The 20120-nt window shown below is 55.2% G+C and overlaps 3 protein-coding genes across 6 annotated transcripts; 1 reads left to right on the forward strand and 2 right to left on the reverse strand.

The window, feature by feature from the left end:
* Positions 1–4825: 4825 nt before the first annotated feature.
* SDF2L1 (stromal cell derived factor 2 like 1) lies at positions 4826–6846 on the reverse strand. The gene is made up of 3 exons (XM_030335763.2): positions 6612–6846; positions 6017–6213; positions 4826–5229 (listed from the first exon to the last, which is right to left on the reverse strand). Exons 1-3 carry the CDS (start codon positions 6829–6831, stop codon positions 4948–4950), a joined length of 699 nt encoding a protein of 232 aa, XP_030191623.1. The 5' UTR covers positions 6832–6846; the 3' UTR covers positions 4826–4947.
* A 217-nt stretch (positions 6847–7063) lies between these two features.
* YDJC (YdjC chitooligosaccharide deacetylase homolog) lies at positions 7064–19894 on the forward strand. 2 transcript variants are annotated; one of them, XM_030335762.1, is made up of 6 exons: positions 7064–7167; positions 17827–18204; positions 18293–18452; positions 18654–18753; positions 18846–19023; positions 19220–19894. In XM_030335762.1, exons 2-6 carry the CDS (start codon positions 18041–18043, stop codon positions 19572–19574), a joined length of 957 nt encoding a protein of 318 aa, XP_030191622.1. In that variant the 5' UTR covers positions 7064–7167; positions 17827–18040; the 3' UTR covers positions 19575–19894. The 2 variants fall into 2 exon arrangements, with proteins under 2 accessions (XP_030191622.1, XP_032451350.1); XM_032595459.1 differs by lacking the exon at positions 7064–7167 and having other exon boundaries at positions 17171–18204.
* CCDC116 (coiled-coil domain containing 116) lies at positions 11405–16618 on the reverse strand. 3 transcript variants are annotated; one of them, XM_032595457.1, is made up of 4 exons: positions 15543–16618; positions 14176–14733; positions 13454–14065; positions 11405–12318 (listed from the first exon to the last, which is right to left on the reverse strand). In XM_032595457.1, exons 1-4 carry the CDS (start codon positions 15618–15620, stop codon positions 11542–11544), a joined length of 2025 nt encoding a protein of 674 aa, XP_032451348.1. In that variant the 5' UTR covers positions 15621–16618; the 3' UTR covers positions 11405–11541. The 3 variants fall into 3 exon arrangements, with proteins under 3 accessions (XP_032451348.1, XP_032451347.1, XP_032451349.1); XM_032595456.1 differs by lacking the exon at positions 14176–14733 and having other exon boundaries at positions 15549–16618; XM_032595458.1 differs by lacking the exon at positions 11405–12318 and having other exon boundaries at positions 12922–14065; positions 15549–16618.
* Positions 19895–20120: the final 226 nt, after the last annotated feature.

Genomic DNA, 20120 nt, shown 5'->3' on the forward strand with positions numbered 1-20120 from the left:
TGAGACTTTACTTTGAAATATGTAGTATGTGCCTTTTTATAAACAGCAGAAGCATCCTCTGAGGGGTAGAGTAGACCCCTAATTAATCTTCCCCCATGTTCTGCTAATAATACTTTACACTTTATGTACTTATTTGTATTTTTTTTAGTTGTATCAGTCCCCTCCTCTGTGCCAGGCACTGCCAAGAGAGATATAAAAAGGGATATTGTCCCTGCCCTCAGGGTCTAATGAGGACTTCAGCCACAAGGAGAAATTTCAATCTAACATGCTCTGCTGGAGGAATATTGGATGTTGTGGAGCCCAGGAAAGGCTTACCCTAGGACGGAACATTTGAGCAGAACCCTGAGTTCAAAAAACATCCCCCAGCAAGGGTGAGAGACAGATGTATGAGAGTCTCCAGGCAGTGGGCACAGAATCTACACAGAAGGATGGCCACCTCCAAGCATGCATGCCCGGGCTTCTACTCTCAGGGTGGGGTGAAGCTGGCATCTTGATGTGCTCAGCCAGGAGTGAGGGGTATTCCCAAAGGCCCATCTGGAAACCTGGGCCTCCTCTTAAAGGAGACAGGCTTGAATAACTGTCACTGGACACAGAAAAGCCTTTTGCATTGTGTCAGGTCCTGATGGTGGAGCCGGCCCTGCAAGCATGCCTGGGGCCTGGCTCTTTGACAGTGCCTTTAATTGTAGCTGTTAGGATGGGCATGCCAGGCATCTCTTGGTCCCTTCTGCAGTCTCAGGGCAGCACACCTCCCTGTAAGAAAACAAGCTGACATGGTTGATGGGCATCACCTGTGGTCTGCATATCCCAAGTCCACCTACCCAGCCCAGATAGTGCTGCTCCTAAGATCCCAGGACAATGTTCTCTCCAGAGCCTGACCCTCCCCAAGCCCTCAGGGAGGCCTGGGTGCAGTTCATCTGCACATGGTCAAGGTTGAGCTGGGTCTGAGCCAGACCCTGGCATACCCTTCATGCAATACAGTGAATCTTCATTTCTCCACAAAGCCCTGACCAAACCTGGAGTCCCCAGTCTTACCCAGGGAGTTGGTGTGGAAAGATCCTCTTCAAACCAGAGTTTTTCTGATCCCAGGGCCTCTGCCCCTGCTCCTGTCCAGCAGTATCCCAGAAGGAGAATTTGTGGGATGATCCCCCAGTTCTGCACTCACCTAATCCTCTGATGGAGGGTCCAGCCCAGTTCCACACCTGCTCCTGCTAGGAAGTGGAGCGAGGCAGCAAAACTCCCTCCCCTCAGGCACTGTGGGTGGTGGGCTGGGCCTGACCGATGCCCTTTCATCATTGCACTGCTTCCCAGCGGCCCACAGTAGTGCAACAGGGAAAGAGTGTCAGGCAGGCCTGCCAGCGCCTCTCCTGGTGGTGGTCAGTGAGGATCTGAGATCTGGAATGCAGGCCCACTGGGGTGGGGCCCCGAGGCCTGGGGGAAGGGTGCCCTCTGACCCTAGAGGCCCAGGCCTGGCCAGGATCTCAAGTTTCCATGGAGAAGGGAGTGAGCTGGGGAGGGCGGTGGGGGGAGGGGAGGGCCTGCAGGCCCAAGGGGCCCGGCCTGAGGAGGGTTGTGGTGTGGGGAAGGGGGGTCCCCAAGGCTGGTCCCAGATGCTTTGACAATATCATTGCACTGCTTCTCAAAGCACAGTAGTGCAACCTCGTCAGAGCAGCTGGGGCCAGCAGGGGAGACCCGCATGGTCCCCAGTAAGTGCAGAGCGGGAAGCTCAACCGTGGGTGGGTGGGGCTAGAATCCCTGTTCAAGACCACAGGGAGGGGAAGAGGATTTCAACAGGGCTGCTGTCCTGGAGATAGTCAGAAGGCCTGGGACTTTCTCCAGGCACTCTCCACACTGCGGTGCGGGAGAAACCCCAGACTGAGGGGTAGCTCCAACCCAGGAGCGGGAGAGGACGGGGGAGGGGGTAAACACACAAAGGAGAGGGGCCCGCGCTCCACCGCAGTCCGAAGCCCACTCGTGCACGGAGCGAGGGTGGGTACACCCCGATGACCCTACTCCCTCACTCGACCCAGGGCTGCAAGAGAAGGAGGGTGGCCCCATTCCGATCCACGCGCCCCTGTCGGCTTACGCCCCCATCCCTGGCCCCTAGTCCCCAACTCCGCTCCGTGTTCAGTCCTAAAGATTCTCTGCCTGGAGGCCCAGAGCGAAGCAAAAGAACGGGGGGGGGGGGGGGCTTCCCGCCCTGCTGGAGTCCCCTGCGGAGAAGGCGCCAGGGATCCGGGCTGCGCCCCTCCGCACAGTCCCACCGGGTAGGGCCGCCCTGCCCGTGCTCTCCACCTCGGACCCTGCTACTCACGCGGCGGGACACACCTTTCGAACCAGGCCAGGCCAGGACGCGGAAGGTTAGCAGGAGAAAGGTCTTAGCGGTTGTTCGCTCCCCTCGTACCCATCAGAACGACCCCGCACCTCGTGGCGCCCTCTTGCTCACCGGCTCCATCTTTAACCCGCTGACAGTCGGCGGGGCCCGGCCCCCGGCTTCTTAGCATAACGCCGCGCTCATTGGCCGGAGCCGACGCGGGGCGTCTCTTCCCGCACGCCTATTGGCTAAAACCGGAGCGATTTCAAAATAGCCTCCGGGCCTGCATTGGCCAGGCGCGGGCCAAGTCCCAGGCTCTGTGGTTTTAACAATGAGTACTACAAACACTTTCTCCTCATTCATAACTTATCAAAAGGAATTTTACCCGCCTTTTCTCGGCTCCAGTCTCCGCGAGTTTAGAAGCAGCGCCCGCGAGAGCGCTTAGAAGCCCGGGTGGGGGGGGGGGGAGGGGGTGGCGTCCGCGCAGCTGAGCTCGCTGGGAAGAGGGCTGCGATCCTAAGAATTCTGAAACCCTGAAACCTGTGTCTAGCCTGCTGTGGAGCAGGGCTGCTTCGTTTTGCGTGCTCACATCCCTCCTTGTGTCTCCCGGATTTGATATTCAGCTGCATTGGGTTTCCCGGCTGGGTAGCTCCCCTCCCCACCAAACCCCACCTAATCGTCCTGCTTGACCAGAACGGGTTTGCCTGAAGCAAGCCGGTTAGGTCTGAACTTCAGAGATCCGGTCCTGGAGCCCAGGGAGCCTTGTGGATCTGTGGGAGGTATGGGGAAGTGGGGGTCGACTTGAGTCCATTTTGTAGATAAGCATTCATTAAGTGCCTAACCGAGGCTGATGACCCAAAAGGATATACATTGGCCCTCACACAGCTGCAGTGTGTGTGTGTGTGTAGGCGGGGCGATGCTTAGGCTACATTGCTTCTGTCCCTTCCCATACCGCCCCCCGCCCCCCATTTTATTCTCAGTCCAATGGCTGAGAGTAAATGTTTTTGAGGCAGGCAGAGCTGGGTTTGAATCTTTACCAACTTGCTGCCTCCTCTGCAAAATTAAGATGATAATTGAGCCTGCTTCAGGGTTGTTGCCAGGAGCAAATGAGATGCTGTGTAAATCCTTGGCCCAGCACCTGACAGTGTTCAATAAATGAGTGTTCTACTGCTACCGCAATTTAATTTTTGGTCTTGTCCTGCATTCTGTCTGCAGCTATCTTATATGCTCCCACAGCTTCAGCCTTGGTTCCCCAAGGATTCCTATGTGCTGTGCACTTTTTGATTCTGCTATTAATCTAGTTGTACTCCAATCCTGTCACAGGTCAGGTGAGTGATGGGAGAGGAGGTTAAACTTGTAGACAGTGTCTGAGAGGTTTGGCAGTGGAGGGGTCAGGAGCTCTGTGTTTGACTAGAGCAGGAGCTCATGGGTTGGGAGAGTGGGGAAGTAATGGTTCAGCACCTACATGTGACCCACCTCCCCTCAAGTCTCACAATTGGCTAGAGCTATTCTCCCACCCCCATAACGCCAACAGATTTCTCACCTGCAGTGTGCTCTGCCCACATTCCTCCAAGCCTCTTCCAACCAGTTGCCACCCTCAGCATCTCCTTGGGCTCTTGTATTCTCATTCAGGAAAAGTGTCACTCTCTACCCCCAGCAGCTCCCTTAAACCCCTCCCCTCCTATATAAACAGCCACACCTGGGCCAAGTTTAGCAAATCCAGGAAGCCTGTAGTCTCCACCATAACCTCTAGAGGTCACCTACACACCAGCAAAACTAACTGTTCCCTTCATTAGGGCCCTCCTATTTATTGTTCCTGCCTTTAAGTTGCAATGTTTTGCTTGCCCAAATTGTGACTGTCCTTCCAGGAAGCCTTCTCAGATATCTGCAGGTAGCAGTTCTTTGTGGTTACTTTCCCTTGCAATATCTTTTGAAGTTCTGTAATCTCCTTGGGACCCTGGAAGGTTGTAATGGGGGCTAGAGATGCCCACATACCCAGGCAGGCTAGGGTGTGAGGGGTGCCATTTGCACCAAGAGTGAGGGAACTTGTGATGTTAATTTCCAACAGATGGGCAGTCTTGGCTTGGTGCTGAATCGAAGACAAATGTCAAGACTGCCACAAATGCTAGAGGAGACGTGCCAGGCAGGAGAACAGGGACCCGCCTCAAGGGATGAGGGCACTAGAGAACTTGTGCTTCATTCTAGCTGGCAGGCAGTGGGCCTACTGTTCATCCTGCTGAGGCCCTGGCCCTGGTCATAGCCCTTAACAGAAGATTGATGAAGCTCAGGGGCTAGGAAACTGGAGTCACTTGCTATTAGAGCATCTAAGGATAGAGAAGGGTGTTGTGATGGCCCAGGGCAGTGCTGGAGTACATGAAAGAGCATCAAGGTTTGGACAGGTTTAGCTGTCATTCCGTGCTGGAGACAAGGGGTTTTGCACTAAGGAAGAGACAGTGAACCAGTCAGGGAAACTGGGTACCTCCTGGCCACCCCAAGGCTCACAGCAAAACACAATCACAGACTAACATTCTTTAATCACAAAGGCACTTGAAAACCCCTACAAACCCAAAGTCTCCACCAAGAGTGGTCCTGTAGATGCCCCACCCTTCTGCCCTCCATCCACCCATCCATGGCACTCAGAGTTCATCGTGACCTGCAGAGGGATCCACACTGGGTTTGATGAAGATGCCTTCCATGGCCTTCCACGTATTGTGTGTATTGGCACTGGACATACCATGCACTTCGTGCTGCCCACGGATGGGGCTCCCATACTGCTCCCCGGTAACCGACAGGAACACGGAGGTGCCCACGTGCTGGAAGCGCACGGCAGCCTCTCGCTCCCAGTGCTGCCCTGAGCAGCGCACGGTCCACAGGTCCAGGTCGTCACCCTCACCGTCTTCCCCAAAGGCGCTCACCTCCTATGGGTGCAGGGGGCAGATGGACAGTGTTCACCACAGAAGGCACAGAGTCCCCTGTGGTCACTTGTCTGGCACCAACACTCACACCCAGAACACTGGGCCTTGGGTCCTTCCCTGTACCTTTCTGAGCCTTAGCTTCCATAGCTGCAAAATGGGACACTGCAACCGCCACTCCCAGCACCCAGTAGGCTCTCCCCAGCAAGGGCTCTTCAAATACACGTCCACCCTACCCCATCTGTCTGCGCGGTGATCACAGGCCCCCACATAGCTAAAGCCTCCTCCTCTCTCCATGTTCTCCTTCCTAACCTCTCTGAGACTCACTCAACATGATGCCCAACAACCCCTCACTCAATTTCATACTTTTTCTTCTGACAAGTCCCCTAAGCACTCAGTCCCTAACCCCACAAACCCCTCCCACCCCAACTCCACCCCTCTACCTCTCCCTCCCCAAGTTCCAGTGAACTCCATTGGAGCACAAGCTCTTCCCCAGGCCTGCAAAGCCGCTAGTCTCCCCTCTGTGGCCTAGAGGACTCCTACTCATCCTTCCTGACCCAGCCTGAGTTCCTCATCCCCTGCTGGGTTTCATGTTCCCCACCCCAAAGGCCTTATGGATCCTCTTCCTGGGTCCAACTCACCCCCAGGAGAATAAGTTATCCAGCCTGGTCTCTCTTCCTGTCAGTCGCCGGCAGAGGTAGTGCTCAGGCTCAGAGTCACTGAGAGGAGTCTAGATTCTGTCCCTGCCCCCCCCCCCCCCAACACAAGTAACCTCTCCCGGCCGGCCACTCACCTGGTTATTGGACAGCGGCGACGGAAAGTGGTGCGTGTGTAGGTTCTTACCGGTGAGCACGTGCGTGAGCCTAACCGCCTGCCCGCAGCGCACCGGGGACCCACGCGAGCACCCGCCCTCCGAGCCGCCACGGATCCGCCAGTAGCTATTGGCGTCGTCAGACGCCTCCACGCCAGTCACCGACTGTTGGCCGCTGCCTGTGGGGCGACACCCCACCCCACCGCGAGGTCGCGGTCAACCTTTGAACTCCCTATACTTGACTCAGACACCATAAACTTTCCCGACAACCTCAACCCTGGGACCCCAAGGGCTCACTCCCAGCCCCAATCCCTGGCCCTTGGTCTCTGGCTGAACTCTCAAGTCCCTTAGCCTGAAGCTCCTGGACGACCCTCCTCGCTCCCAATATCCCAACGACCCCCTTAAAACCGCCGGTCCTTGTCCCCCTGGGCCCCCCAACAACTCCAAGCGGCCAGTGAGGCTCCCTGGTGACCCCCAGACCCGTGGCTCTGCAGACTCCCCACGACCACCCAGCCTTCAGACTCCCAGCCCCGGGCTCCGCCCCCTGACGATGCCCCATTCACGGGCCTCTGCGCACCGGATCCGTATTTGATATCGTGCGAGTGCAGCCGCACCCTGTGCTGCGTGTTGAACAGCTTCAGCACCGACCCGCAGGTCACGAGTCCCGCGCCGGTCTTGGCGGCACCGCTGCCTGGCACCAAGAGAGTCAGCAGCAGTCCTACAAACGCCGGTCCGGCAGCTCGGCCGCGGCCCGCGCTCCACATCGCCCCGGCCGAGCTCCGGCAGCTCGGGCCCATGGGCCGCTTCCGTCTCCGCCATCGGCCAATGAGAGAGGCACTGGAGGCAGCCAATCGCCAGCCAGCACGGCTCTCCGCCTGCACTGCCATTGGGTCGGTATGGAAGGGACTCGCCCCTAGCTTTCCAGAGAGGCAACTGGGGAGGGGGCTGGAGACACGAGGAGGGTTTTGATTGGTCCACGCTTCCGAGGACCCACCAATGAATGATGCCTAATGAAGGCTGGTGCGGCGCCAAGTGGTAGGAGAGAAGCTGCGGAGTCGCGCTGTAGGTGAGGGCGCCCCACCCAGCAGCCGCTGAGACCCTGGACACCAGGCTGGGAATCCAAGACCCTGCGGGTACGTGTTCACAAAGCCCTTTGATCTTGGATCTTCGGGGCTTCAATCACGATCTTTCCTCTCGGACTCTTGGTCCTCAGCTTCAGGGTCTTGAGGTTGCCGGACTACTAGATTTTGTAGTTACAAGGTCGATGTGTCTCAGATATTGGATCACTTGGCTCTTCAGTCCCTGGATCCCGGGATTAGTTAATCCCCCAGTTACTCGGTCATTGCCTTCCTGACAATGGGTCACCTCAGTCTCTGGACTTTGTGGGTTTTTAATTCCTCTGACCACTCACTTTTTCCAGGGCAGAATCACATGGTCATTCGACTATCGGGCAGCAGAGGGCAGCAGAGATCTGTGGTGTTGAAGATGATGGGTTCTCTCACCAGGAGACCCCAAGGTTTCTTAGGAAATCAGAGCCCTGGCCAACCAAGTGACTTTGGGAAATAAGTGTAGATAACCATGTGTCCCAGGTTTCTGACACGAGTGGGTCCCAGTCTCACTGCCTTCTCAGAGGGCTGTCAGCTGTCTTCAAGGGGGAAAACTTATATGACTTTATTTATTCATTCGTGGAACATTCTTATCTTGACTTAACTCCCTGTGCTAGGGGCCACTGGGGAACTGGCTCTGGGCTGCATTGCTCAATGGGCTGACTACCCATGCACTTGGGGTGCAACAAAGCAGGGATAGAAGCTTATATTTAATTAAATCATTCAGAATTTTGCGTTCAGAAAGTCCAGAATAGAGCCATTTTAATTATAGAAACATGTTATTTTGGGGTTTTCATGTTTAATATTGTTTCTATTTTGAATTACATATGGTATAAGACACTTGATTCTTTCAGGGTTTAGGGTGTCTAAGTTGCTAAAGGTATGCCCTGGCATTGGCAGACCCTGCCCTTGAGGGGCCTCCACTCCAGGGTGGAGGGGCTAGAGTGTAATCTGGGAAGCAATGAAAATATCCTCTTGGATACCAACAAGCATCTCAGACTTATTATGTCCAAAGCAGAATTCTTGGTCTCTTCCCTCAAACTGCTCCCTCTCCCTAGAGGGAGTCTCAGTAATGGTACCTCCGCCCCCCCCCCCCCCCCCCCGCCACCGTTTGGGACTTATCTTCAGTTGCTCTCTTTACCGCATACCTAGCATCTCATCCAACACATATTGGTGGCTCTAACTCTAAAACAGATTGTGAAGCATCTCTCCTGCATTCCTTATCACCACCCTAATCCAAGCCACCCCATCCCCCCTCCAGATATTGACCACTGCCTCTTAACAGATTTCTGTATTTCCATCGCTCCGGCCCCTCCAAGTCATTCTCCAACAGGGAGAATATATACCTTTTTATACCTTAAAAAGCATATATCAGAGGGCACCTGGCTGGCTCAGCAGTAGAGCATGTGACTCTTGATCTCAGGGTCATGAGTTCAAGCTCCAGTTGGACATGGAGCCTACTTAAAAATAATAAAAATAAAAAGTCAGGGGCACCTGGCTGGCTCAGTAGGTGGAGTGTGTGACACTTGATCTCAGGGTTGTGAGTTTGAGCCCCAGGTTGGGTGTAGAGATTACTTAAAAATAAAATCTGAAAAAAAAAAAAAAAGCATATATCAGATCATGCCAGGCACCTGCTGAAAGCTGCCAACAGCTTCCCACTGCATGTAAGACCAGAGGGTGGTGAGGACACAGCAAGCAATCTCCCCGACAGGCAAAGACAGAATTCCAAGTACAGCAGAGACCCAAGAACTGGAATAGGAGAAACCAACATGACTTTCCATCAACTTTCTCAGAGCTTCATGGCTGGAGCTGTTCTCTTTCCCTGCTCCCCGCTGCATACCGGCTTCCGCAGCTGGCAGATGCTCAGGGCTGACTATGGTGTCTCCGCAGACTTCTGCTTTCCAGCCACAGTTTGTCTTCAGGTTCAGAAAAGAATCTGATCTGCTCCACTTGGTTCCAGGGACTGCTCAAGGTGAAATCAGCTATGGATGGGGAGGAGGGGTAGTAGCTGGTCTCCAAATATGGCTACTAACAGTTCCTTCCATCCCTGTAAGTGTAAGCTGCTTCTCTCATTAACACATGGACTCCATTTTCCCTCCCCTTGAATCTGGGCAGGCATTGCCATTCGCTTTGACCAAGAGAATGGCACAGAAATGCTGTTTTGGGGCTTCTGAGCAAAGCTGCAAGAGGACCAGTGGTTCTCGATTTGTCTCTCTAGGAAGCCAGCTGCTGCACCGTGCTGTAAGGAAGTGCAGGCCAGAGGACTGAATGAATGGGTAGGGGCCTTGGGGAGATCCTAGAGGGGGAGAGGCCATGTGGGATGTTCTGGTCTCAGCCATGTCCCCAGCTAAAAGCAGCCACACAAGAAACTATCTCCACCACTGCCAGCTGAGCCTGCCAACCACCAGCATCAGGAAAAATGATGACTTTGTTTGAAGCCACTTAAGCCTTGGAGTGGTTACATAGCAACAGATACCTGATACAGATACAGGAGCTAAAGTCAGATGTCTTTAGCACAGTGTACCAGTGGTTCCCAAAGGGGCTGCTCCCACTCCAGGGACATTCCCTAGACATGTGCCTCTGAGGCCAGGGTGGGTGTATGTTCTTTTTCCCTTGAGGAATTGGCAGAGAGACCTGGAAAGCTGGCAGATTTCATGCCAGCTGCTGTCTCTGAGAGCCCTAGGGCTCCCCTCCTGGTTCTGTCCTACAGACAGGATTTCTTGCCTCTCCAGAGGGGGGTGGGTGGGGGGGAGATGCTCCACACTGTCCACCCTTGTTTTTAGCACTCAGTGCAAACTGCACCAGAATTTCCCAGTCTATGCCAACATGCCTGGCAGGCTCAATTGGAAGAGCATGTGACTCTTGATCTCAGGGTTGTGAGTTCGAGCCCTAGGTGAGGTGTAGAGCTTACTAAAAATAAATAAACTTAAAAAATAAAAATCTCTCGGTCCACCCCAATTGCAAGCTCCTAGGGCAAACACCTGACTGGCCTAGCTTAGAATAGGGATGTGTCAAGAGGGCTAGTCAAATGTGGCCAAGTGATATGGCAAAAAGGTACAAAAATGTTGTGGCCCGACACTGTGGGTGGCCCTCAGGGAATGGGCCTTATGAGTTGAGCATATGCCCTAAAAGATCCTTGCCACAAGAGATCTCTGGAAAAATGGGTCCCTGATCCACCAACTTAGGACCCCGGTTGCTCTGACTGGCAGCAGAGCAGGTCTTTCTCCTTGAACCACAGGGCATGGGTGTGGTATGGAAGTTCCTCCCTGACTGGCTCCAGAGAAGCTCTGCAGTCACTGTGTCTTCACACATGGAGCGCTGAGCGTGGTCAGGCTTGGTTGAGCAGACTTGGGCTCTATACACCCAGGTGGGACCTGTGTGATCTGTGTGAGCAGGTGGCTCACACCTCCCCCATATCCCTGAAACAGCAGCCCACACAGCGAGTCAGAGTGGAGCATCTTCACATGTTCTTTTGACAGGGTGGAGGGGAGAGAGGTTGAGCGGTTCCCTAGGTGAAGATGCCTGAACAGCGGAACAAAATGGCTGCCCTGGGAAGGCAGAGAGAAGGCAGGTTCTGAGCTGGTAGCACAGGATGGCCAGAAGCCCCAGAAGAACCTTGGAGATGAGACCTGCCAATCACAGCACCAGCCATGCCCACAGACCCTTCCAGAGAAAGCTGTCTGGCCAGGGGCACTACTGAAAGGGTAGTCACATGGCCAGCCTGGAGCAGCCAATCCACAGCTTGACAGACCGTGAGCCCCCATGTGACCTAGTTTGGATCCTCCAGATTCAGGAGCTGGGAGCTGGGAAATACAAATTAGGAAGACAGGTAGGCATGGGAATATCAGGAAAGGGAGGATGCGTGGTTCCCCAATAGGAACATGAGGGTGTGGCACAGCAAAGGTAGCAGGTTGCTGCCCTGGCAGAGGAGGAGCTCTCTGGAAGCAGGAACCACAATGCTCAGGAGCCATTAGGAAAATGCACCATGAATCCTAAGAGGCTTGAAGAGTCAGGAAGGTGCACACTGGGGCAGAGAAGAACCATAAGCAGACACTTGTGTTCAAGCATGCATGTGAGGTGAAGGAGGGGGGGGGTGGTCAGGATATGGCCAGCTGTCATGATGGCTGGCTGTGTCCAGGCCTGTGGGAGGTGTTACTTCAGGCGCAGGTGCTCAGTCATACGGAAGCGGGGCTGAAATCTCCAGACAAGAAAACTGTGCTCCATCAACACAGACTTTATTTCTCCCTCTGGCTTTCCTGATAGGCCAGCAGAGCTCCTCGTGGGCATTCAGACCACCCTGACCTCTGCTCAGGGCAAGGGCCGGTGTGGGGGGGGGGGGCAGCACTCCATTGGAGCAAGAGGAGGAGCAGGGAATCAAGCACTGGGTGCAACTCATAGGCCTCACGGAGCGTGACTGTGGCCCACATCTCTGGAGTCAAGGCTGACATCGGCCTCCACTTGAGACTCGGGAGAGCTCTGGGGTTTGCCCTTGTCCCCAAAGAAGTCATCATTCTTGTCCTCGTCCTCTTCCTCCTCATCACCTTGACTGTCCATGTCTACAACTTCCTGACACAGATCGGAGCCCCTGTCTGTGCCAGTGAACATGAAGGGCCTGGGCTCCTCCTGGCTCTTGGGCTCCTTCTCCTCGAGTGTAGTATCCTCCTGAGCTGGGAGGAGCTGAGGGTCCAGCAACTCACTGTGGAGAGTGGGCTCTGTGTCCTCCTCCTGATTCTTTTGGGTGGACGGCTCAGGCAGCGTGGAGGGGGACTCCGTGTTGCTCCAGGGCGCCTCCTGGTGGGCAGTGCTGCGGTGGGCGGTGCCGCAGTGGGAGTCGTGCTGGGACCCTTGTCTAGACAGCTGTCGGGCCCACTCTGCCTCCTCCAGCTTGCGCAACAGGCAGCTCCAGTTGATCTTTGAGGACAGGCAGATGTGGGAGCCCTTCACTTTCTTGAAGCCCAGGAGGAGGTCCACGAGCGTCTCGGTGACAGGGAATGAGATGAAGCCTAGCTGCTTGGAAAGGTTCTTCTCGAATTTGTACTTGCAGATGAGCAAGGACACAGCCTGCTCCACCAAGTAGTTGATGAGCTCCTGGTACAAGGGGTTGGAGAGGTGGGATATGGTAGACTTGGATGAGATGGAGGGCAGTGGCTTCTTCTTCATGAGATTGTAACTGGGGCTCTAGTGCAATAGCCGGGGAGGGAAAAGGAGACACGTCATGCCATTCCTGATGCCTCAGGATGCCCCTCACACCCGAGCACCCTCCATCCACATCACCCACACAGATGCCACGCTTGTTGCACTAGTGTTATGGCCTTGCCACATCTGCTATCCTGTCTCAGTCAGCAGCTGAGCCCTGGTCCTGCATGTGGGCCACACCCTCACACTTACCACACTGTTCCCACACTTAACCAAACCGGTCAGGCCTGGGGCCAGGCTGATGATGTCAGTCACAGTGCCACCCAAACTGGAGCGTGGATAACCTGGGCTCTGGTAGATTGTCCCCCAGACCAAGGTTCAGAGGAAGGAAGCCTGCCTCGGCCTTGATGGGTGAGATGAAGGTCAGGGGCTGTGCTGGGGGTCTACCAGGGTGAAGCCACCTATGTCTTCTCAATACTCTTTCTGAGCAACTCCCTCTCAGCAGACACACTGGAGGATCCTAGGTTAGTGGGAGCACAGGTAGCTGGGCCTAGGATGTGGGGCCCCACTCTGGGTTTAAGCTGCTGTCTACAAGGGACAGGACCCTCCCCACATAGAAGGGCCCCTCAGATTCACAGGCAAATGTTACAAAAAGACCCAGAATGAAATCTTGGCTTTATTCATCTTCAACAACACCTGACAGTAACCAGGCCAGGATTTCTGCCCCCCATCAGTTCGTCCCCGGCTCAGGTGGTTTCCACAGTGCAGGGCAAGATACCTGTGATGGTGGCTAAGGGTGGTTGCTGAAGGAACCCTTCCCTAAACCCCCTTGTCCCACCCTTGAGGTCACCTCTGGATACAGTGAAGCAGATGGGGAGAAGCTTCTTACTGAGGAGGCAAGTGGTGAGAACACGGGGAGGTGGTGGGAGACGTGAGGGGAGAGGGAGATGAGAGGAACTGTGCCCTGGGTGGTGGGCTGGGTCTGGCTGGAGGGCCCTTCAACCACGATCCCAGGGGCAGGCAGGGTGAGGTGCAGGCTCCGCCAGGGCTGGGCCTTCTGGCTGAAGCTCAGGGGCCCCGAAGTAGGTATGGATGGTGTCTGTATTTCAGGGTCCTGGCCAGGCACCTCTTGTCTGCGGTGGGGTGAGGGGACCTTGGGTTCTTCTGTGGGTGTTACCTTGAGCCTGACTCTGGTGGCCACTTGGGCACTGGACATGGGGGAACCACCTTCCTTGGGCTTGGCCTGTCCTCTGCCCTTGGTGCTCTTTCTGCGAGCCATCTTGGGGCTGGAGGTTCTGGTGGGTAGCATATCATAGGGCTCCTCCTCATCAGTGGGTGTGGCTAGCTTGGAGCCTGGCATGGAGTCAGAGTTGGGCTCTGTTGCGGGCTCCCATTCTGATGGGAAGAGAGGGCAGCCATCATGGCGGCGGGCACCACGGAGTTTGTCCACAGCCTGGCTGACCACATTCTGCAGGGCAGGGAAGAGCTGGTGCTCAGCCAGAAAGTCCAGAGTCCGATGGGGCTCACGGAATGAACAGTAGCCAGGCAGGTCAAAGGATGCTGGCTGGCTCAACAATGACTTGATCTCCTTATTAAACTCTTGCTTGAGGCAGATCAGTTCCTGTTCTCCAGGGCCCAGCTCTGATGTTTGAGGTGTGCCTGAGCTTGAGCCCAGCTGGCCTGAGAACGAGGACAGAGGCGGCTCCCGGGTCCACTGGCTGCTGGCATGGCTGTCCAGTGAATCCCACAGCAGGGAGTCCCTCTGGAAGCAGGACTGATCCAGGCCTTTCTGCAAAGAGAGGGGGACTTTCAGGGGCAGCCAAGCCAGGCCTAACCCTAGCCCTGGGTTCTGGACTGGGGTCCATCCTGCCTACCCTGTGCCATGGCCCTGGATCTCACCCCTCTGTTCTCCAGCTTCAGCAGCCGTTTGAGGTTCTTCTCCAGCAAAAGTTTGTCCCTCATGGGTGGCAGTGAGCCCATGCCACGGGTGCCCAGGTCACTGTCCTGGCTGTGGGATCCCAGCCAGCCAGCTGTGAGGCTGCTATGGGAGTCAGACATGGAGCTGGAGCAGGATGGGTAGTTGTTGGGACATCCAGTGCAGAGGCTGGGCCGGACACGGTGCCGGTGCATGGTACTGAGGCTAGGCTGGGCACGTACCCGCCGCCTACCCCTTGGTACCTCTATTGGGTCCTGCACCTCCACCAGTGGCACTCCAGCCTCTGTCTTCACGGTGGTCATGCGCTCAGTGGCCTCCTCCACCACCGTCTGTAGGCTGTCCAGCACCTGGCCTTTGACAAGGAAATCCAGGAAGCTACCAAAGGGCCGAGGGTCCCTTGAGTTTTGTTGGTGGCCACGGAGCCCTGAACTGTCTGTGAGAGTGTACCTCGATGGTGGGTGTGGCATGTGGCCCAGCTTGGAGACTTGTCCCATTTCCAGGAACAGTGGCTTCTTAGGCGGCTGCACCAGAGCAGACAGGCATCATGTCATATAGGGCATGGATGCTCCACAAGGAGTAGGGGGTTTCCTGGAGGTCCTCCTAGGGCACCAGGAGCTGGGTGGGAGTGGGCAGTGGAAGGCACTGTGTGTGTGTGTGTGTGTTTTGTTTTTTATAAAATTTATTGTCAGGAACTATGTTTTAGAGTCAGAAAGTTTCTGGGTCTGGACCCTGGCTCTGCCACTGCAGGTTGTGACACCATAGGCATGATGGCCCCTCTTGAGGTCCAATTTCCTCTTCTGCAAAGTGAGGCTTGATTTCAGGTCATCCTAACGCTTCCCTGACACATACATTTCACATATATAATATGTGGCTAGGGAGTCAGAAAGCCCACTTCTGCCCTCACACAGGGCAGGAGGGAAATGGGCAATCACAAACCCCTTTGAACCCTACTTGGGTTCCTCACCTGTCCTTAGAGCAGACCAGTCCTGTCTCCACTGCACAGACCACCTGTAGTCCTGAACCCTCGGCTCCCCATGGCTGTTTCTGAAACTTTGAGCCTTGGGCCCTGAGTAGACTCCATGCTTCCACTCTGGAGTACCAGTCTACCAAGCTCCTCCCCAGCTGCTGGAGGTCAGGGGACACAGTGAATGAAGTTTGAGGGTGACTATGGCCCAGCAGGAGGTGCGAGGAGTGGTCAAGGTGATAAGGATGTCACTAAGAGGCCCAGAGAGGAGGTCAACAGGCACTGAGAAAGGGGGGCTGTGGTCTGGGGTGCTGGAGCTGGCGGGGAACATTTTGGGTGTCTTAAAGTCAGGGTCCTGCCAGACACACTTACCCGGGCCACGTAAGTGGTGTGGCCGGCCTCATCGTCTGCCAAGTATCCTGAGTGATGGCGGCAACTGGTCATGGTGAGGGTGAATCGCTGTCGGCCTCCTCTCTCTCTGGTTCCGCAGCACAGCCACGGATTCCTCTCTGCGCCGGGCGGGGAGATGGTGTGAGGGTCTCCCTAGGCCTCAATGAGTACGACTCTCCCTTCGTCTGTCAGCTACTGTGTCAGCAATCCCGGGATCCGCAGGTTCCTCGCTCCCCTCACCCCACGTCCTTCACATGTCGGGCCCTTCCTCTGCTCGGAATTCCCTGGGTGTCTGCGCACGGTCCGTGTCCAGAGTCGTCGGGGCTGAGGTCCCCAAGGATGTCCGCATACTATCTCTGACCATCTCTGGGCCTGGATGTTTCCGACCCTCCCTCCTCCTAGACCCCGGAAGCCCTGTTGTCTGCCCCTGGCTCAGAGCCGACCCGCTCACCAGAGTCCGTGCCTCGCTCAGTGCCAGGCAATATAGCCTCCCACTCCAGGGAGCTCTGGAGTTGGCCCACGTCAGCACGGCTTGCTCATTTACATGCTACGTCCTGATTGGCTCGCAATGCTTTCTAATTCTGCCACAATGGTTGAGGGCGGGACCCAGGCTGGCCCCTCCCCCACTTCGTCTGAATTTGCCTTGCCCACATTCACTGTGGGAGATTCAGGGGTTGCTTCCGACTGTTCCACGTAGGAGACTGGGCACCTGAGGGAAGCCCTAAGGGTCAAAGCCACAGTCTCCTCTGGTGACACAAGCACTTTCCTCCTGGGCCTCCTGATCCTTTCTAGGGTCCTCTCCTTGCCCAGTGTGGGGGACCCCAGGAGAGTCTTCAGCCCTCTCCCTCTGCAGTGTCCCTGAGCACAATGGTAAGAGTCCCGGCTCTAAGTCACAGACCTAGCTTCAATTCCTAGCTCTACTGTTTCCTCCCAGTGTGACTCAACCTCTTGTCATCTGCTCCTCCTCTGTAAACAGTTGAATGTTCTTCCATATGAGAATATAGAGATTAAATCAAATCTGCATACAACACACCTGACACCCCAATAAGAGCTCTGTGTATCTTTACCTCCTTTCCCCTTCTGCCCAGTAAACTCCTAATGTCCCTCCCAGGTGTCACCTTCCAAGAAGGCCTGCCACCCTCAACAGAATTACCAAAAAACCCATTCTAGGCTCTGCCACAAGGTATTGTTACTCATTTACCATATGGTGCTCCTTGGGGGTAGGAACAGAGGCACACACCCATAATCTCTAATATTTCTAATACCAGTAAGTGTTCAATAAATGTCAATTTCCTCTTTCCAATCTGCTTACCCTCAAGGGCTGTGGTCTTTTCAGGATCAGCTTCCCAGTGGAGAAAGATAGTTTAAGTCCAACAATTCAATAATCACAACTGAACACAATAACCCTTATGCCAAGAGGTTGATAAGGGCTCTATGAGGCCTCTGCTCCATACAATGTCCCACAAGGAACATATTATTTGTTATTCTCAAATTCAGCTCTGCCTTCTCTGCCCCTGACCCAGGGGGCTGCTAGGGTCTAGAGGACCAGGGTAGACCCAGAGCTTTGGAGGTCAAGTCGCAGCTCCACTACTGGCAGGGTCACTTTGGGCAAGCCACTTTTCCCCTCTGAGCCTCAGCTTCCTCATCTGCAAAACAGGAATAACATTACCAATCTCATGGGCTGGAGACAAATGCTGCACTTTCCATTGGGAAAAGAAACACAGCCACATCACAATGAAAACTCTCACTGTCAACCATGGTGACTATATAGTCATCAGTAAAGAAAGCTTTTCTGCACCATTGAGGAAAAAAATGAGATTATGAATGTAAAAGTTGTATCCTAGCACAGAGCTCAATTGGGGCAATCAAGGACTAATGCTTCCTCAAATGAAGCCATTGTTATACACGTTTTGTTTCATTTTCTTACTTAGAACGTTCTTTCTAGAATGTTTTTTTTAAACCTCCTCTTAGAAAAAAAAAATCACCAAAGACAAATAGGCAGTTTGAAAAAGTTCATAGTCACTATCAAAAAAATGAAACACTACAAGAATGGGATAACACTGATGTGATCATTATCTTCTCAAAACAAACAAAAACTTTAGGGTGGGGGAGAAAAGGAATTGGGTTTATTTGCTTAGAAAAATGCTGGAGGGACACTATCTAGAAAGTTAACATTAGTGACTTTAGGGAAGAGTAAGAGGTTTTTTTTTCAATAGGGTTTTTTTTCCTGTATTTTTCACATTAAATATAATTTTTGCAGTTACCGAAAGTTCCGCGTTGCAATAAATCAGGCGGAGCGCGCTGTGTGGTCCAGAGGATCGTTGCAGGGCCACATTGAGACCGGTAGGTGGCGAGAACAAAGGCGAAGTGCAGCTGCGTGAGGGCGTGCGCTTCAGGGCGGAGCCTGCGACTGCGTCTAGGGGTGGGGCCTGGATCCAGTCCTCTAGGGTCCAGGGTAGTCCGCGGAAGTGTCTATGGCTGGACCGCGCGTGCGCCTCGTGGTCACCGCAGACGACTTTGGTTACTGCCCGCGGCGCGATGAGGGCATCGTAGAGGCCTTCCTGGCGGGGGCTGTGACCAGCGTGTCCCTGCTGGTCAACGGCGCAGCTGCGGAGAGCGCGGCGGATCTGGCCCGCAGGTGAGTGGCGGACCCTCCAGGGTCGGGGCTGGCTTCGGGAGCCGCCGCCCCGCGGCAGCCAGTTCTCCCGCTCGCGCTCCGCCTGCAGGCACAAAATCCCCACGGGCCTTCACGCCAACCTGTCCGAGGGCCGCCCCGTGGGCCCGGCCCGCCTAGGCGACTCGTCGCTGCTCAGCCCCGAAGGCTTCTTCCTCGGCAAGATGGGATTCCGGGAGGCGGTGGCGACCGGAGGCGTAGCTTTGCCCCAGGTGCGGAGGTGCGGCTGCAGGAAGATGCTCGAAAGGATCCCCAAGGCTCCGCCCTGAGGGTACCGTGAAGCCATTAGTGGCAGGAGCTGGCGATGGATGTTTCCCTAGTTCAAACGAGCAGTCACACGGAGGCACCTGGAGGGAACCCTCCTTGGTAGCTGCTCCGGGACGTTCAAGGTGCCTGTCATCCTCTCTCTCCAGGTGCGGGAAGAGCTGGAGGCCCAGCTGATACGCTTCCGAGAATTACTGGGCGGGGACCCCACTCACGTGGACGGGCACCAGCACGTGCACGTGCTCCCAGGTGGAGGGCATTGTTCCCTGGAAGGGGGCTGCGGGTGAGAGGTGGTCCCAGGTAGTAGGAGGTGCTACTTCCTGACTCCATCCCGCCCGCAGGCGTGTGCCAGGTGTTCGCAGAGGTGCTGCAGGCCAATGGGGTGCGCTTCACAAGGCTGCCGGTGGAACGTGGGGTGGGCGACCGCGCGTGGCTCGAGGCCCCCGCGCGTGCCTTCGCCTGCTCGGTGGAGCGCGACGCCCTGGCCGCCGTGGCCCCCTTCTCCCGCTACGGCCTATGGTGAGGCCCCTATCCCGTATCCTAGTGAGCCCGGCCGGCAGTTCACCTGACAGCTATGTCCGTTCCTCATCGTTAAAGGCGGTCAGGCGTCGACTTACGTTGCCCCCGTCCCAGATCTGTCCAGTCACAGGCCTAGCCCTGCCCATCACATAGTCCTGCTGCACCCTGCCTGCCCCTGATGCCCCGACATCCACAGGTGGACGGATGCCTTCGTGGGCCTGAGCACCTGCGGCCGGCACATGTCTGTTCATCGCGTATCAGGAGCACTAGCACGGGCCCTGGAAGGCATACCCACGGGCCATACCCTGACAGCTGAGCTGATGGCACACCCTGGCTACCCCAGTGTGCCTCCTGCCGGCGGCTGTGGTAAGGGTCCCGATGCCTTTTCCTGCTCATGGGAGCGGCTGCATGAGCTGCGTGTCCTCACCGCACCCACACTGCGGGCCCAGCTTGCACAGGACGGAGTACAGCTCTGCGCTCTCCACGACCTAGATTCCAAGAGGCCTGGGGAAGCCACTCTGAAAACCTTCCTGGAGCGCTCCCGGCCATGACCCTGATAGCCAGCCAAACATAAACACCCATTAGTACACAAAAAGGGGGCCAGTGTCAAGCCCAGGGACATCCTGGAACCAGGCTGAGAGCCGGGGTCCAGTAACATACTTCCCTGGGCAGGACCCTGTCACATCTGTGTCCAGGTCCTCATGGCTCAGAATGGTGGCCAGAGCTTTGGCAACCCATCTTGGCTACAGATGACATCTGGGCCTGGGGCCTGCCAAGCATTTGGTGCCCTTCAAGTTGTCATGTAAGTTAGCATTTTCCTTGTCCAGATGTAGTAGAGATCGCTGTATTAATAAAATATTTGTCTTGTAAACTTGGATGGTTTATAAACTGTGCCCAGAAAACGTTTGCAGACACTTAAGGCAAAAGCAACTCAGGGCCCAAACCAGGTCATTATTCCAGAGTAGATATGCAAAACATACTCCACATTTGGGAGGAAGGGGTTTGGGAGAAGAATGTCTCACTCCTTGCCTACTTTTTGGGAGATACTATAATCTCAAATTTTATTTAAAAAGTCACCTGTTCCAGGCACCTGGATG

Source organism: Lynx canadensis, chromosome D3 (genome assembly GCF_007474595.2).
Source record: "Lynx canadensis isolate LIC74 chromosome D3, mLynCan4.pri.v2, whole genome shotgun sequence".
Classification (NCBI taxonomy): Eukaryota; Metazoa; Chordata; class Mammalia; order Carnivora; family Felidae; genus Lynx; species Lynx canadensis.

Bases quoted from the DNA above. Each gene is read 5' to 3' on its own strand.
- YDJC (XM_030335762.1), top strand. From the start codon at position 18,041: ATGGCTGGACCGCGCGTGCGCCTCGTGGTCACCGCAGACGACTTTGGT. The intron at 18,754-18,845 runs GTGGAGGGCATT...TCCCGCCCGCAG, and splicing joins GCACGTGCACGTGCTCCCAG to GCGTGTGCCAGGTGTTCGCA. The intron at 19,024-19,219 runs GTGAGGCCCCTA...CGACATCCACAG, and splicing joins TTCTCCCGCTACGGCCTATG to GTGGACGGATGCCTTCGTGG.
- CCDC116 (XM_032595457.1), bottom strand. From the start codon at position 15,620: ATGACCAGTTGCCGCCATCACTCAGGATACTTGGCAGACGATGAGGCC. The intron at 14,066-14,175 runs GTGAGATCCAGG...CTCTCTTTGCAG, and splicing joins TGAAGCTGGAGAACAGAGGG to AAAGGCCTGGATCAGTCCTG. The intron at 12,319-13,453 runs GTAACACCCACA...CTATTGCACTAG, and splicing joins CCACCAGAGTCAGGCTCAAG to AGCCCCAGTTACAATCTCAT.
- SDF2L1 (XM_030335763.2), bottom strand. From the start codon at position 6,831: ATGGGCCCGAGCTGCCGGAGCTCGGCCGGGGCGATGTGGAGCGCGGGC. The intron at 6,214-6,611 runs GTGCGCAGAGGC...GTCGCCCCACAG, and splicing joins CGATATCAAATACGGATCCG to GCAGCGGCCAACAGTCGGTG. The intron at 5,230-6,016 runs GTGAGTGGCCGG...CTGCACCCATAG, and splicing joins CGCCGCTGTCCAATAACCAG to GAGGTGAGCGCCTTTGGGGA.